At 39.8% G+C, this 17,414-nt stretch overlaps 2 protein-coding genes across 2 annotated transcripts in view; one reads left to right on the forward strand and one right to left on the reverse strand.

The window, feature by feature from the left end:
• The window catches only part of GUCY2C (guanylate cyclase 2C), a 44,076-nt gene extending 41,218 nt beyond the window's left edge, over positions 1-2,858 (reverse strand). Inside the window, exons 1-3 of the mRNA XM_079305182.1 lie at positions 2,601-2,858; positions 1,554-1,666; positions 303-370 (exon numbers count right to left, since the gene is read on the reverse strand). Of these exons, the coding sequence (XP_079161308.1) occupies positions 303-370; positions 1,554-1,666; positions 2,601-2,814 (395 nt within the window). The 5' untranslated portion in view covers positions 2,815-2,858. The remainder of the gene's footprint in view (positions 1-302; positions 371-1,553; positions 1,667-2,600) is intronic.
• A 10,055-nt stretch (positions 2,859-12,913) lies between these two features.
• The window catches only part of IFT56 (intraflagellar transport 56), a 45,211-nt gene continuing 40,710 nt past the window's right edge, over positions 12,914-17,414 (forward strand). Inside the window, exons 1-3 of the mRNA XM_079304538.1 lie at positions 12,914-13,045; positions 13,330-13,467; positions 13,781-13,873. Of these exons, the coding sequence (XP_079160664.1) occupies positions 13,043-13,045; positions 13,330-13,467; positions 13,781-13,873 (234 nt within the window). The 5' untranslated portion in view covers positions 12,914-13,042. The remainder of the gene's footprint in view (positions 13,046-13,329; positions 13,468-13,780; positions 13,874-17,414) is intronic.

Below are 17,414 nucleotides of genomic sequence, written 5' to 3' on the forward strand. Positions count from 1 at the left end.
GGCATGCCTCCCAGCCCTTTTACCAGTTTTGTAAGCATTCAAGGACCTCCACGTCTTTCTGAAATTGTGGGGTCCAAAACTACAGGCAGTGCTTTTATCCACAGGCTTTGGAAGGGGATTTTCTTCCACCTACAAAACAGAGTGGTTATGCATAAAATTCTTACTGCCTTGACTATAGACCTCGAGGTGTCTGATGTACTCTAAGCACCAATGTCCCTGCAGGTTTGTTGTTCACAAAACAACTTTGTTCAGTAGCTGACATCTTTAACATCACAATATAAGTGGGAAGAATTAGTACTTACGAGACCATTTGGAAGGTGGCATAAGTGCAAGCGGGTCCTATGACAGCACAGCCAAGTGTGCCAGAATCCTGCAAGGGATCAAAAAGGGTCACTTGGGATAAAGCAGAGAACTGGCAGAGAGGAGGGTGGAAGAATGAAGAAAATTGTAGGACATAAGGAGTCACAGAATTTACCTAGCAAAAGCAAGAGATGAGAAAAGCTACAGAAAGTTTAAAAGAACAAACATAAAGGGGAGGAGGAAAAAAAATTACAGAAAGCAAAAAACAGATAAGAGTACAACATTTGTTAATACACAGAAAGGAAGTAAGGATTAAAATATTGTTATAGTTGCACATTTGAAATTATACACCCCAGAAGAGTTTGCATTTACGGAAGACAAAGTGGTTGGTATTACAAGGTCCTGTGTATCAGAAAAGTTATTAGTTAAGTGCATATGAAACTAGTATTTTAAAAAATACTTCCATGATCATCAAATGAGCCTGACCTGTATCTATGTATGTCATGAGGGACAATTTCTTGGCAAAGAAATTGAGCATAGTCACAGTTTAGTAGACTTGAAAGTTCTGATTGGATTGACCAAGTTCCCTCAGAGGAGTGAAAATCTTCAGAAACACGGCTTCTTGTAATGCACTGATTTAAACTGAAGATTTTCCTCATATTCACACAGTTTCTCTCACATGACTTCTGTGATTTCTAGAGAGAAGCAAGCACTTCATCTTTGCCCTTTGGGCATAGTTCCATAATCATTTCATTGGTAGCAGTGCCAAGCTAATGATTTCTCTGCCCACATGTCCCCATCCTCACTACAGCTCTCTCCTTTGTGTATTGTGTAAACTGATGGTGAAACAGATCAGGATCTGATTCAGTTGGAAATGGATCTTTTTGCTCTGCTCGGGCTATTTTGAGTGTTTGTGGTGTTGGTTTAGCTTTTTTAGTTAATTGTTATTTGGGTTTTTTTTTAAATGGATTGCTTTGGCTGTCTGACCACACAAAGAGTTGTGCAGACATAAAAAGGAGGACAAAAAGCTCTGGGAAGCTCTGCTCTCAAGGCAGTCTCTGGGAAGCATTCACAGAATGTCTCTCCAGTATTTGCCTACTTCTTTTCACAAAACATACAGGAACATCTTCTCTTTCAAAACTTCCCTTCCCTGTCAAATTTCTTTGAAACTGAATAGCAGGATCAAAGGTTAAGAAGGAAAGGCAGAGACACACATGCACACCCAGACAGAAGGAAAGAAGTCAGCTACTCACATAAATGGTTTTGATGAGCTCCACACCTTCACAGGTGCTAGTACGGCAGGCTTGTGAGACATAGAGTGATGAAGCAAAGGGGTGGAAGCTGGCATTCACTGTAACATTTTCTCCTATAACACAATTGTTAAAGCAAACAGCATCATGAATTGCAGGTAACCACTAATACACTATTTCCCCTCTCCTTTTGACACAAGTCTGAGAAGTCTTACCCTCTGAGGTCTCCCTGCTTCTGCAAAGTCTATCTACAACCTAAGCCCCACCACCACCATGGATGTGATTGTGAAGTCTGCTCCAATGTGGACTGCTGACTTCTGTTGAGAGTTAGTACTTTCAGCTAAAAGTACTTCTAGTGTTGGCCATTAATAAGCAAATTTTTAAAGGCTCTGTAAGGAGTAACTGAGAGACCACTTTCCAATAAAATTGGACAAAATTTCTTAAACTAGAGGGCAGATAGGGAATAGATGCTATTTCTTTTATTATTTCCTTGGAATCTCTTTTTCCCATGATATTTTAGAGAGTGACAGTAGATTGGTGATGTTTAAAGGAGAGGTAAGGTATCAAAATAAATAAAAGCAACACGACTTTAAATGAAGGAAAATATACCCTGCAGATTCTTCACACTTCAGACTATGATGAGATCAACAGATAGGGTCAAGAAGAAAATTATTTTCAGAAAGTAGAGGCTATTCCAGTCAGGAGAGGAAGCAAGGACAACCCAATTACTGCACTAGATGGATCACTGGTCTTGTCTGATCCAGTTCAATAATTTCCACTTTACCAAAACCAGCTGAATATCTCCAGGGAAGTATACAGGAAGACACTGTCTGAACACCATGAAAACATATATGGTTCTGCCCATCAGAAGTAGAGTACTTCTATTTATACAAAGAGAGGTCATTATTTCCAAAAGATCTACATAAGATGGGCAAGCAAGGAGCCTGTATGAAAAGCACCTTGCTAAAGGTCAGATGAGTATAAAACTGTGCCACAAAGTGTGACAAGAAATCACAGGAAGAGAGAGGTAACCAACACCCATTGGCTTACCTATCATCTGGAATTCCTTTTGTACCCTTTCCAAGGCTTTCTTCACAACGAACTTCAAACTATCAGTACTTGATGGGAAATCCGAGTAGTTCATGAGCATCACATTGATCATATAATTGTTGTTGCTACACCGATTGGAACCCACTTGCTTCAGCAGCTGCAGTGAGGAAAACAAAGGCCAAATGGCCAGCACCAATACCAGTTGCTTCATCATCACTCAGTTTAGACCTGTTGTATGCTCTCCCATTTCTTTTTTGTCTTCTAACTCTCTATCTTTCAGATACTCTACATTGATTTTGTTCCTGGATAGATAGAATGAAAGAGGTTTCCACTGTGCAGATTCAAAGACAAGCTGTGTGATCCTTCTCTCCAGCACTTCCCTGTGCCCTTCCCTGCCTTCACCTCTGCCCGTCCCTCCGGTGTACTAGGTGGCACTTCAAGGTGAAAAATTAGCAGCAGCAAAACTCAGGAAAAGAGAGAGGCTAAAGGTTGCTGAGAATGTTTGCTCATGGAAAGGCTGAGGCTATAAACTGAAACATTACCAGAAACCTTGCCTGATAAGTGCACTAAGTCTTCATCACAGATATAAGCTGAGAGAAGAAAGGGGAGGGGACAAATGAACCATAAAGACTACTCTTTAAAATGGAAATTAAATATAAGGTCTGTTAAAGCCTAGAGGAAAACAGATGGTTACTTCATGTTTGCATTGCCCTACATCTCTTAATTACACTGCCACACCATCTCTGCTGATTGAGCTCATAAATCGAAGGTATATTTTCTTCTGTGATATGTTACCAATTTCATTCATTTAGTTTATAACAGTGAAGGACTTTTTTGTGTCGGCAAAAATGTCCCACTTGCAGTCCTTCAAGCCAAAGCCCTTCTTTCTTCTTGCAGACTCAGTACAAGGCTTGCCCACTCACTCTTGCCCAGGACTGTGCACCAAAGCACTCCAGGTCTGCCCCAGGTACATCTGTTCCCAGCCAGCACATCACCCATTCCCAGCTCCTCAAATACTCTCCTTAGATATTCATACTTTATGTGACCAACCTCATGCATCAGGTAAGGATTAGCAAAGCTAAAGGTCTCTCAGACCTGCAGGACCAAAGTTAAATTTTAAATGGCATCACTAAAAAAAACCCCAAAAGGCAACTACAAACAACAAACAAACAAGCAAAAAAACCTCATCAACCCACAAGTCTTAGGGAAAACTTTAGGCACTCTAGGCACAAAGGAAACAAATTAAAATAAACTAAAATGTGCACTTTTGCTGAATATGAGGTGCTCATGCACACATACAACAGCTTCTGGTTTTCCACTAAAACCTACACTGAGGCTGTCAGATAATAAATCAGTTAACTTTTATTACCTTCCTGAAATAATTTTAAGACAAATAATGAAAATAATCAGAAACAATGTAAGTAACAGAACTTGTGGTATAAAGCAAGACTGCAATTTCATGGTTTCTTTCAAAGTCTATATTTAGAAGGCATTGAATACACCTCAGATATATTTGCACAGCCCCTTTTATATTATTGCATTTTAATACTAAATTACTATTGCTTGAATATTTCTAACATCCAGAGAAGAACATGACCCGGCATTAAAAGTAGTCCATAAACATCTCTGCATATTTAATCTAGCATTTGTAATTAATATACAGTAATTCTAAATTAGCAGTCTGTCATGTAAACATGTGGACAAGTATGGCTGGTTAGTGCCACAGATTGAGAATGGAACACAGCTTTTCATGTGGAGATATCTGCTCATCACTTGCTCATTTTATAGGTATTTCCAACGTCCTTGAAACTTATCCCATATAAGTCAATAAGAGATTTATCATTAACTTCAGCAGAGCAGGATTTGCATTTTTATACTCTTCTTAGCCTATCTGGGAGAAACAGTCAGCATGGATAATGCAGCTAGAACTGAGTATTTTACACAGCTGGAGTATGTAATGGCACTGAGGTCTCCCTGGCTTCATATCTATTAATGTATTTATTTGGTTTTCTTAGCAGCTTAAAACTGTCCCTTAAAAACAAAAGGTAAAATCAACTATAGCCTTATCACAGCATTTCTTTTTACTCTCTCCCTTGTCCTACACCATCACAATGCCACAGTCCCAGCCAGAATATGATATAAATTAATTGTTGTCTTCTCAACTTTTTTAATTGCCTGGTGTGTGTGTGTGTGTGTGTGTGTGTGTGTGTGTGTGTGTGTGTGTGTAGTCTCTCATGGAATTCCCATGACAGAAGAATCTGGTGACGTGGAAGATCAGGAAGTGTGACAGGAGGCAGCAGCTAGATGAAACAAGCTCTCCATAAAACCTGCAAAACACCACACTTTCCCTTGTACCTTAGGGCTTTGGACATCAAACACAGTTGCCTGGCAGACTGATCAGTAACATCTGCCTCATGGCATCAGAGAGACAAAGAAAAGCTCTGTCATTGCACTGTAAATATGACAGTTACTGATACTATAGATGTTCATGAGGGTGGGGAGAAGAAAAAGTAAATAAATGAGTCAGATGTGTAAAGCACAAAACTTCACAGGCTTGCCACAAGCAAAAGCAAAAGCTTCTCCAAGTTTGTCGTTTTTGCTGCCTCTGCTTAAGGCACTGTTAGCCCTGAGGAGGAGCTGAGACACAAATGCCAGTCCATTCATAGTGTCCTGGCTGCAGAACACAGCTAAGCTCCCAAAGATCCCAGCCAACTTCATCTAATTATTTCCTAATGTCCAATCTGGCAGTTTATATCAAGAGGTTAACAGTGATACAAACCAGCCAGCTACTCAAAGAAACCTTTCATATCTCTCTACTGCACTCTCTCCACTATTTCTCTCACTATACAGTAACTTTTCTCCAACCATGAGCCAGCTCTCACACTTCCAAGATTAGCAAAGGATCCAGTTCAGAAACTCAGAAAGCAAATTATGTATTGGAGGCAAAAATAAAGATTTTTGACTCCTGTAGATGATTGCAGCTTTAACTAGAAATACTGGCATACTACAGAACTACAGGTAATGGGAGCATCCTGAAGGCAAATGCAAATAACTGCCTTCCTCTGAAAGAGTGTCTCTGTTGTGGAGAAACACAGCAAGAAATTCAAATACCTGCAATATCCTGCCTAAGGTAACCTCCCCTGACAACCCACGAAATACCTTTAAACATATCTAGAATTATTTATTCCCCCTTGAAAGTGCTGAGATTTAATCACTAAGGAATAGGGTGCTAAAAATGGCATCTGACATCCCCAGTGCATTCTTTTTAGCTGTGGCTTCTAGGTATCAGCTACTGCAATAATGTTGGCAGAAAGGTAAAGAAGATCTCAGTGTTACATATCTTCATTACGTGCAAGCATCTATCCAAAAAGTCAGTTCCTAGGTGAACATCATCTTGAGACCCTCATCTTTGTAATCCTAGCATGATTAACAGCTCATGGAAGTCTCCTCTTGAATCATTGTAGTTTATCACTTATTTTGGCTTCAGTAGCACAGGGATGATTCACATTCAGATAGGCATGCCCTATACTTGTCTGAAGAAAAAATTCAGTTCCTCACCAACAACATTACCTGTCCATATATTATATAGCCACAAAACATCATTATAGTTCTCTTTAGGTATTCTTATACTCAGTGTTAGATTAGAAATGCCACCTCAAATTAACTCACCAGAGAACTGTATCATTGGTTTTAGTAAAAAGTGACTTTTAGTGCCTGGTTCTACAGCACTTTAAAGCACTATATTTGTTCTGCCCTACAATTTACTGGATAATAAGCAACTAGATATTATAGGGTGTATTTGCAACTGATAATCAGCCCTGACTTCCTGATCTAAAACTACTCTAAGAAATTCTCTCAGTCTTCTGGAAAATTCAAGGACAGTCAGAGAAAAAGAAGAGCAAAAACTTTCAAAGACTTGTTCCTCTCTCAGTCTATGAAAGATTGTGGCCTATAGAATATTTTCCACTCCTTTTTTAATGCCATATGTGACAGGGTTTTCCTCATTTCAGTGGCTTCTTTTTTTTTTTGTGAAGAGTCTGAAAGTTCTGAAAATGGGAATGATAGGCCAGCCTGGGCACCACAGAGTCCCTTTGCCTATCAGCTCATAATTTATTGCAACTAAATGATGCTCTATCTCCAACACCTTTACCACATTCATTTTAGTATCTTATTACTGGCATGCAGCCTAATTTATTTTTTAGTTAGTTGCAAATCATTATTTCCACCTGACCACTCATAGAGGAGAAAATAGAATATATGGAATGAAAATTCCAGAAATCTCAGAAGAGCCAAAGAATTAGGTGAAGTTATTGAGTGCCTGCAGTCAGTCAAACTGCTGCTTGTGGTAGTTGGTAACAATAGTTCTAGTAAGTCTGAAAATAACACAAACATATTGTCAGCTTGTCTTCAATTTCTGTGGTACCAAAGACAACCAAGGTAGTATTTTTTAAGCCACTAGTTTGTAAAGAAACATGCACTGTGATAGAATCATCTTATTTTGCAGAATAATGTATTTTGACAATGTCCTTTAAAATATAATTTTTCCCTGAATATTTGCTACAATTATTTCTCAGTGTCATTTAATTACAATTGTTGCCATCAGCTTACATTTTTCAAAGTTGCACATTATTTTTTATTTTCTCCAGAGCCCGGAAAATTTTGATTATACACAAGTATATGAGGTTCCATTAAAATAAAAGAGCATTGCAGAACTGAGAAATGTGAAAAAGGGAGAGACAAAAAAAAAATCTGAAAGTATTATAAATAAAAATAACAGTAGATGTATTCATTTCCTAATTCTCACTAACTCTGAAAACAAATTTCCTTGATTTCAGTAGCCTGAAATCTATCACGTCTATGTTTTTGAATAAGCAAGGCTGTCAACATTGTTTCCACAACATACAGAATTTTTAATAATAAATCTGCATGAGACATTATATATTGTATAGTTGATCATATTTATCCAACAGGATAAATGCTGAAAAACATCAATGTTGTTTTCAAGTTCTACCCACTATTACTGATTCCAAATTATATTGATTGTCTGGGGCTTCAACAGCTTTTACCCTATCTTTAAAAAGATTTTGAAAATCAGATTGAAGAAAAATAAAATAGAAATGTTTCAGTTTCCCTTTTCTCAGTTTTGTTAGAGTTTAGAATCACAAATATGGTTATGGACAAAAAAGAAAAAAAAATTCAGAACTGTAATATCTGTGCTTATTTAATGTCAGTAACTTATGGGTTTCAGTTGGAGAGTATAAAGGTGTTTTCTTTAACTTTCAGTATTAGAGAGGAGACCAGGGATATGAAATAATGTTTTCCCATCTTTTAAGTTATTTTTACAATACTTCTACTATCTAGACTTACAAGACAATAATGTAAATTATTATTAATTTAGCTGTATAGTTTATATATAGCTATATATACATATATAGCAGCTGTATACATAGATATAGTATATATGTATAGCAGCTGCATAGCAGCAATATTGACTTTTCAGAACTGATCTTTTTTTCTTTCTCATTTACTACAAAAGAACATCAAGAAAAATTTTTCCAACACCATTCTTTGGAACCAGCAACTGATAAGACACAAGCCTGTAAACCAACATAAAAACATGTGGCTCATGTGATGCCTGATCCTGATAGCACAGCATGATAATACAGTGATTTTCATGGGTTATTGAGAGTTCAGGTTGCTGCCATAATTTACTTGCTGACACAGATTAGAATGAAATTACACTGCAAAGCACTGACTGTTCACATCACAAGTCACCAATCTGGTAAGAGGAACACTATAAGACAAGGATAAGAAAGGTGGAATTTCACCATATTGCCAACAGCTTGGGTGGTGGCCCCATGTTCCTACTGATCTATTATGCTGCCACAAAGTAGAAGATGAAGTTAAATATGGGATGTATCATAAACATTTAGCTCAATTAAGAAAGTCTTCTTCCACAAACCCTTTCCCAAAACAAATACATTTTGATGTGAATATTATCTATCCACCTAACTTTTATACTATAAAAATAAATAGTAGGAAGTCTTTCCTCTTAATTACTGTTTTCTTTCTCTAAAGGACTTTGTTTCCAGAGTGACAGGACAGTTACCTTTTCAGCATACCCATTTGCCTCTGTTACACACTCAGCAGGATACACCCCTGTCGAGACAAATGCAAGCTATCTTTAATGGGCAAACATCTGTTCTGCTTATCTTTACAAAGGTAAACGGCTTGAGTGTGTAATAATGTACGTCTTGGACATATACTTCAGTTTCCATAACCTCTTTTTATTAAACATCACACATATTTACACTGTGCTGGGATGGAGTTATGAGATTTTCAAGCTAGTGCACACTTGATCCTGTAAATCCAGATGGCAGTGGAACACTGCAAATACATCAGCACACATCCTAAACCAGTACAACTGCATTCTTTGGGACATAGCACCTGCAGTGATATGGCTTTCTGCCTTGATAAGTTTGTGCAGACACAGCTAACCATGCATCCCATTTCCAGCTCTGACAGTGACTCATACTGGACCAGCGGATTGTCTTGCCTCCCCTCCTTTGATTCTACATATAAACTTCTAAAAACTTACTAAATGTAATGCTAAAATCAAATACAAGGATAGCTTTTTTATTAACTTGACTGAATCTTGATGACAGGTGTGTGTTGAAAATATCAGAAAAATTCTGAAACTGCATTTCCCACAGACCCATAAAAATCACAGGCATAAACATGAGTGGAAACTGAAGTCTTCCTTTCCCAAAATAAAGATAAAAATTATGAATTTTCATGTCACCATTTGAAGGTTTTTAACTGACATGGCTGTTGTTTGCTTTCCTGAGCTGGGTAACAGAGACTGAACAAAAGCATTAAAGGTGCACATAATCCATCCACTTATGTGTTTCAGATTCTCTCATCATGGGTGGTCTATCCAGAGTAGATTAAGACTCAGAAGTTGCTGACACCATAAAAAAAAGAAGCAAGTACTGTTCAAGTTCCTTGCTTTTAAAGAGATCATTTCCCATTTTCTCATCTCAAGGGATTGCCTTTGTAGCTGTAGCAGGGGAGCATTTCTTTGCTCTCACTATTGTGTATCATTTATCTTGAGATGTCAGATGTTGTTAGGTGCATTTTCAAAGGTACAAGATGCAGAACGTGGTGAAGCATCATTACTGAAAGAACATGATCTTACCCAGATATTGTGGAAATTGAAGCATGATTGTTGCTGATGCAAGGGTCTTATCCTAACCTCTTGCTTTACTTTATATGACAGTAAGTTTTTTCCACTTCTTGCTTTTTGCTTTCTCTCCTTTTTAAAAATTTCCTTCCCCTCCTTCTTCTCCTTTTCTTAGACTTCACGTTCCAGTCTCTGATTTTTTATTTAAACACTTATTGCACTCTCTAATTATTATCTTGGTGTTTAGTCATGGGTGCATGATTTCCCTTTTGCTGCCATTAGTGTAAGTAAATTCCCATTCTCCCAGCAATTCTGTGTGGAAATAAACAGGATCATTAATCATTTCACAGCTCACAGACTCAGGATAATAGCAATAGCTAAAGGAATAGTGAAGGTAAGAACTGGAGCAGGTTTTCAGTATTATTCTAGAGCAGACAAACTTCTTGACTTGTCTTTAATTTATGAATTGTCATCTTAGTGTTTCATATCAGGAAAAATCATAACATCTCCACCTACTTCATATTACATCTTAGTAAAAATTTCTATACCAGACATGCTAAAAATATTTTGGTCAATTTGATGCTGCTATCACTTTTTATCACAGTTGACACTGTCATTCTTGTGCCCACAGCCAACTCACTGGCACTGTGCATCTGTTAGCTCATGCATTCCCCAGCTTTGGATCCACCACATACAAATTCAGAGACCACTTGGAAATGGAAGAAAACAGTGGAGCAGCTGAGAGCTTTCTTTCATTTGAGTCAATATTTTAGTTGTATTTATTTTGATCCTTAGAACAATAGGGTCTTCTGAAAGTATTTCTGTAAAAGAAAAACAGAAGAAAGCAATGTAGTGAAATTAAATTTTCAGTTATTTTTTCTTAAAAAAAAAATCATATTGCCTAATTGTACTATCTGCTTGACCACATGAAATCAAATCTCTGAAAGGGTAAATAATTTCAGAATTATTTATGGAAATTAATTTTCTCCTGAAAGAAATAATACTTTTCATAATAGAGAAGAGCTATAAAAGCAGATTAAATCACTGGCAAACGTTCTTTATCACTTTGAATAAATAATTAAAAATTAATTTCTTGCAGAGAGGTCCTCTGTGGGAGAGTGGATTATCTGCCTGCCTTCCTTCTTTGTGGCCTGTGGTATAAAAGCACATTTATGAACAAGGGACACTATCATGGTGCTGTTGTGCTCCAGAGGTTTCTGGTTGCAGAGCAATCTCTCAGAGTTGCAAGATGGATGTATCATCCCTAGGTGAAGTGATTGGGACACAGTGAATATGGAACCCATACTCTGAAGAAGCAGCACACAGTTCTTTACTCCTAGTCTGTATTACAGATGATTGGAATATGACAGGATATATTTATTCATACCAAAAATAAACCAAAACCAAAACCAAAAACAAATAAAGCAAAACAAACAAAGAACAAACAAAAACCCAGGTTTTCTTTCCTGATAGAATGTGAAAAAATAATTTCTTCTCAAGGAAGGCAGAAAGGTAGAAATACAGATATTTCATTAGTCCATTAGTCCATGGATATGTGTTTTTTTAGTTAGTTGAGTAGTCAGTAGTAGTGTAATGTTTTAGTCCTCTGCAATGTCATTTCTAACCATAGAAGGCTGGAAAAAATCTCTATGATGATGAAGTCCAGCCATCAACCTAACACTGCAGGTCTGTCAGCTGCCCATGTCCCTAAGTGCCACATCTACGTCTTTGAATATTCCAGGGATGGTGATTCCACAAGGGAACCTATTCCAGTGCTTGACCATCCTTTCAGTGAAAATTTTTTTCTTAATACCCAATCTAAACCTCCAATGATGTAAATCAAAGCTGTTTCTACTTGTCACTTGGGAGAAGAGACCAACCCTCACCTGGTAAAACCCCCTTTCAGGTAACTGTGGAAAGCAATAAGATCTCACCTGAGCCTCCTTTTCTCTAGGCTAAATAACCCCAGCTCCTTCAGCCATTTATCATTACGTTGCAAAATGTAGAACATGTAAACTTTTCTTAAGAAAACATGTTCTTTGATGTTTGATCTTTGTATACTTTGAAGACTAATAAAAACGATATTTAATCTGTGAAACAGAGCAACTAACAAACAAGCTCTAAGTGATGTCCAGGTGTTAGAAGGACAAATCAGTTGTTGGTAGAATTGCCTTGCTAAGGTTTAGGGTTTGACATGTTTCAGTGATCTCAGACCTAACAAGAGCTTAACAAAGCTTAGGAATAAGGATGCACCACTGATAGGGGACACAGGGAATGTAGGATTTACAGACCACAAGGACATTTTGCAGGGCCCCCAAAATAAGGAAGAAATTAATAAAGTCAACTCAGCAATTGTGCTGAAGCAGCCCCAACTGGGTAAAAGGTAATTGGCAGTGGGTAAATTGTGACCAGTGACTCACGGCCACTGACACAAGAGAAAGGCTATGTGGACTAATCAGCATGAAAAGCAAGAGAATCATTAATCAGTAGAAGATAGAATACTGGCACTATGTACCTTGTAGACAATGGGCCTTAATGCCTTTGTTTGCTAAAATGTATGAACAATGAAAAGTTCTGCTAGTTGTCATGCTGGCTTCGTGGATTTGTCACGCAGCATCACTTTCTGTGCTGTACTGAACCGTAAACACATCGAAGACCTTGACTCTGTGTGTGGCTTGGCCTCTTGAACAGCGGGTGAAAACAAAAAACTATTTTGGGACAATCAGACTTGTGCTCCAGATCCCTCAGCAGCTTGGCTGCCCTCCTTTGGACAAGCTCCAGCCCCTCAATGTCGTTCTTGAGGGGCTCAAAACTGGGCAGAGGGTTGGAGGCGTGGCCTCACGAGTGTACAGAGGCTGGTCACATTTTATCTGACAGAAGCCAGGATGCCGTCGGGGTTCTTGCTCACCCTGGCACACGCTGGCTCGTGTTCAACCACTGTCAACCAGCACCCCCAGGTCCTTTTCCACATGGCCACTTTCCACCCACTCTGGCCCAAACCCGCGGGTTGCTACCCAAGTGAGGGACCCGGATGTTCCGGCCAAGCCCAAAGGCGAGGAGAGGAAGAGCCGCGGGTTTGGGAGAAGAACCAGCGCGGTTCTGACCAGGGGGCCCCCGCGGAGATCGCCGTTCGCCGCAGGGGAGGCGGAACTCTGGGGACGGGCCCGGTCGTCACCCGGAGCCCGTTCGCCGCGGCCTTCCGCCGTTACCGCGGCAACGGCGCCGCCGGCGCAGCGCGGAGCCCGGGCCCGGCCGCAGGATGGTGAGGGGCGGTGAGGGATGGCAGGGTGGTGAGGGGCGGTGAGGGATGGCAGGGTGGTGAGGGGCGGTGAGGGATGGCAGGGTGGTGAGGGGCGGTGAGGGATCGCAGGGTGGTGAGGGGCGGTGAGGGATGGCAGGGTGGTGAGGGGCGGTGAGGGATCGCAGGATGGTGAGGGGCGGTGAGGGATCGCGGGTTGGTGAGGGGCGGCGGGGCGGGGGACCGGCGGGGAAGCACCACCGAGGGAGGGCCCGCTCTGACCCGGCTCCTCCTTGCTCTCTGCACAGATGCTCTCGCGGGCCAAACCGGCCGTGGGGGGCACTCCGCCGTCGGGAGACAGGCGGAGGAAGAAAGGGAAGGAGGTGCCACAGTTGGAAGAACTCTTGGCCCAGAGGGACTTCACTGGCGCGATCGCCTTGCTGGAGGTGATGGGCTGCCCTTGGGAGAGCTGCCAGCCCCTGCCCTCAGGGCTGCGGGCGAGAGCCACCCTTCTCCTGCCTTGTGACCCTCTCGCCCCCTTGGCGCCCTGCAGCGGCATCTGTGCTCCCCGCTTCACAGAGCCGGGCTTGGCCTGTGCGGGCCGCCTGCTGCTGTACTCCGAAATATGAAACCAGCTCCACCCCAGTAGCTATCAAACCATCCATGATACATAATAGCCTAGTATTGCTTTGGTTATCTATGGGGCTTTAGAAACTGTGGCAGCTGACAAAATTCTTACATTCTTTATTCTCTACAAAGTTTAAACAGCACGTGGGTGAGGAGGAGGAGGATGGCAACCTTTGGATCGGATACTGTGCGTTTCATTTGGGTGACTACAAGAGAGCTCTGGAGGTAAGGTGGGGAAATCCTGCTTCCCGAGGCTGGAAACTGGGATGTTGTGATAAAGCAATGACAGCAGGAGGAAGATGGTCTGTAATAGGGAACAGCCCTGCAAGCCAGTTAAGGTACAAATGTACAGTAATAAGGCAGATGCTGTGGGAAGCAGTTTGGATTGGGGGAAAAAATAGTATTTTGCCTATGAAAACTAAACTTTTTTAATGTTATGTACTGACTTGTTTGATATTAGACTCAGTAGCTTAATTTGTTCTGTTGAATGTCATCATTCATGTCTTAAACCCATTATTCCCTTTCTGCGGCTAGATTTCCACAGTTTAGTTTTTCAGGTTTAATCATGTTTCTGTCTTCATTGTATAGCTTATCTGTGATAGGTATGAAAACATTCTTTCCTTAGAGATTGATGCCCTTGACCATTTAGTGTACATTATTGCTCTTCTTTGCATTTTCTTGTATTAGGTAATTCAATTAAATGAGACTGTCATTTTTTCTAAAAGCTTTAAGTTACTAAATTGTATGTTAATTGTTCAAATATGTACATTTTAATGTTTGCCTCTTAGAGTTTTCACTGAGTCCATTCACTGTGAAGTGTAACTGAAGTATAGCTAATTTTGCAGCCTTTGAATTTGCTTTCACCAGAATGAATATTAAAAACAGATGTTTAAAGTATTAACAAAACATAATAAAAAGAAAATAAATAGATTATAGAACAAAGATTATATTTTCTCTCTTAGATAAACAGTCACATTCACAAGATGCATACATGAAAACTCTTCTAAGTAATAAAGGCACAAGGCACTCTGTTTCAAAGTTTAGACTTTGAAATTTAAAGATTATAAATACAACAATCTGTTGACCAGCAATCAGTTAATGTGCATCTAAGCATTAAGTGAAAGGTAAAAAAAAAGAAAAATAATTTGCAGTTTCTTTGAAATAGGAAATAATGTGAAAGTAAATTTGAAATAAATTCTGTTTTTTGAAATACCCTGTATATGCTTTTATAGCCAGAGTAGATTTTGCATGTGTTCTTCAACAAAAGGGCAACTGCCTCTTTTTTTTTGCCTGTGGTGTTTGATTCACCACTAGGTGATGCTCTTGATTCAGGCTTGTAAAAACTGCAGCATAGTTGTCTTTTTCCCGTTTTTCTACCCAAGAAGGGACAAGAAAAGTTTGTATGAGCAATTTGTAGTTTGATTGTTTGTGTATATTTTAAGTGAGAGATCACAGGCCTTGTCTTTCCAGATTTAATTCTTTTTTTTTTTTTTTTCTGTACAGTGATAAGTCCTCATAGCTTTGTTATTTTGTGATGACATGGGAAATGAGCCTGTGCATCTCAGCCTAGTTTCTTCAGGACAGAAGACAAATTCCTTGATAATCTATACCCTTGAGATCTTGGAGCAGTCTTTGGGGAGTGGCAAAAGCACTGTAAATAAAATACTACAGGTCAAAGATTCTGCAGAATTCTCTGGAATGACATTGAATACAATCTAAATGATCACACTCCTGTGGCTTTCTGCAAGTGACAGCACATAGTCTGTGTCACTATATTCACAGTTCATGGTTTGCATTCCATGTATCTGAGGAGGGTCCTCAGAAATCACACTGTTCAATCTTTTTATTAAAGATGATGCTTTCATAGTGAGCCAGGTGTGTTGGTTGCATAGCAACTTTTGGAGAAGCTTGGGAATTGCGGTGAGGTGGTCATCGTCAACCACCAGGAGAAACGGAAGAAGTGAAAAACCAAGAGATGTCCAGCTCCAGGAATATCTTCAGAGAGAATGACAGCAAAATCACTGTCACTCCCATTCATGTGAGAGAATTCACGTTCTCTTATCACAGGCACACCAACAACAGTTTGACATCCTCTAGGTAGATCTAGGTGGGATCATCCCTACTGCTGTACCCCAGTCTACAGATGGTATTGCAGTGGGCTCGACTCTTCCAGCAGTCATGGTGCAGTTCTTCCTTGGGGACTGACTAGTTTCCTTCATGGACAAACTTATCTTTACTGAGTAGCTTACATCTTCCTGGCATCACATGGCAACCAGAGCTTCCCTACTATATGGTGATGTCCAGTTAGTTTTCTGGAATCTTCCACATCTAGTGTCCATAACAGGGAAAAACTTATCTGTCTTTCTGCAGTAGCTGCCACTTGTTCATGGCTCTAATCTTAAATCTTTTGACAAATTTCCAAGTGTCACCCAAGTACCAGAAGAAGAGCCTCAATCAGGCAAATTATTCTGTTTCTACGCTTCCTGGTCTTATAAATTGAAACAGCTGGCGCCTTAAGAAAGTGAGGGTTTGTTATTTATACATATATATATATATATATATATATATATATATATATATAATTTTAAAAATTTATGAGACAAATTATCATGGGCAGGTGCACTTCTTGGTTGGATTCAAGAGCAAATTTCACACTTTCAGTCTGTACCTCTGCTTCTAGGCACATGGGATGCTGGCATGGTGCAGTTGCTGGACATGGTAATGATATTTTGGCTCATCAACTGCACACATGAGAGCAGAGAGTGATCCCTGGGCCAGAGCCTTCAATGAGTTGTTTTTGTCAAAATCCTTCAACCTACTTACAGCCAGCGACAGTCCCTCCAATCTGTTACCTCCCTCCTGGCAGAGAAATAGGAGCCATTCCACCACTTAACAGGATCTCCTGCCAGCTTAGCTCAGGGTAATTTTAGTCAAATGGTAAATCATGGAAGGACCAGGGCTGTACTAGGGTAATTGTTCATCATGAGTAGTATCTGGTCATGTTTGAGTAATTCTGTGGGAAGTGTGAGAATACTGGAGGTACACTCCAGTTCCTGATAGCTGAAAATAAAAAGTAAAAAGTGGATTTTTTACATCTGGGAGTTCTCTAACTCTGTCGCGACTGTAGCCCAGTTACAGTAAGTATCACATTTGAGCACCTGGGGAGCAGCAATATGTGTTGGCTTGTTTATTAGCTCTTTGGCATCTGTGTTCATGGGCTTAGGGAATCCAGACAAGTATTAAAGGCATTGAGTTGTCCCTCCTTATTATTAGTCCATGTCCATAGTTGTAGGCAATCAACCTAGCAGCCTGCTTTTGAGGAAAACTTCTTGTGTCTAGTGATAGAAGCATGAGGAGGAGGAGGAGAGTAAAATAGCAAGAAGTTGTTAATGCTGCTGAATGGTGAAAGTATGCCACAGATTGACTCTTAAGACAGGTTTGAGAGTAGTTTGTTTGGGTTGGTTTATTTAGAAAGGAGGGAGGAAAGTTCTTTTGAAGTAGATGACTTTGAGAGACTGATGTTGAATGGGTTTCAATAAGGAAAGGGTCAACAGCACATAGTCTGGACACATGGCCCAGAGCTACAGGATAAGGAGCACTAATAGTCCTAATAGATAAGTGATAGAACTCTCTTTATATATTGCTTGCTTTGAATGGCCAAGCCAGAACATGACTTGTGTTTATGCACTTTGTGTTTCTAATTAATCTGCCTGAAGCTCTAGCAAAAGGAGACCTTTGGGTGCATTTAACCTGAATGTATTTTGAA

This window comes from Erithacus rubecula, assembly GCF_903797595.1.
Source record: "Erithacus rubecula genome assembly, chromosome: 4".
Taxonomy (NCBI): domain Eukaryota; kingdom Metazoa; phylum Chordata; class Aves; order Passeriformes; family Muscicapidae; genus Erithacus; species Erithacus rubecula.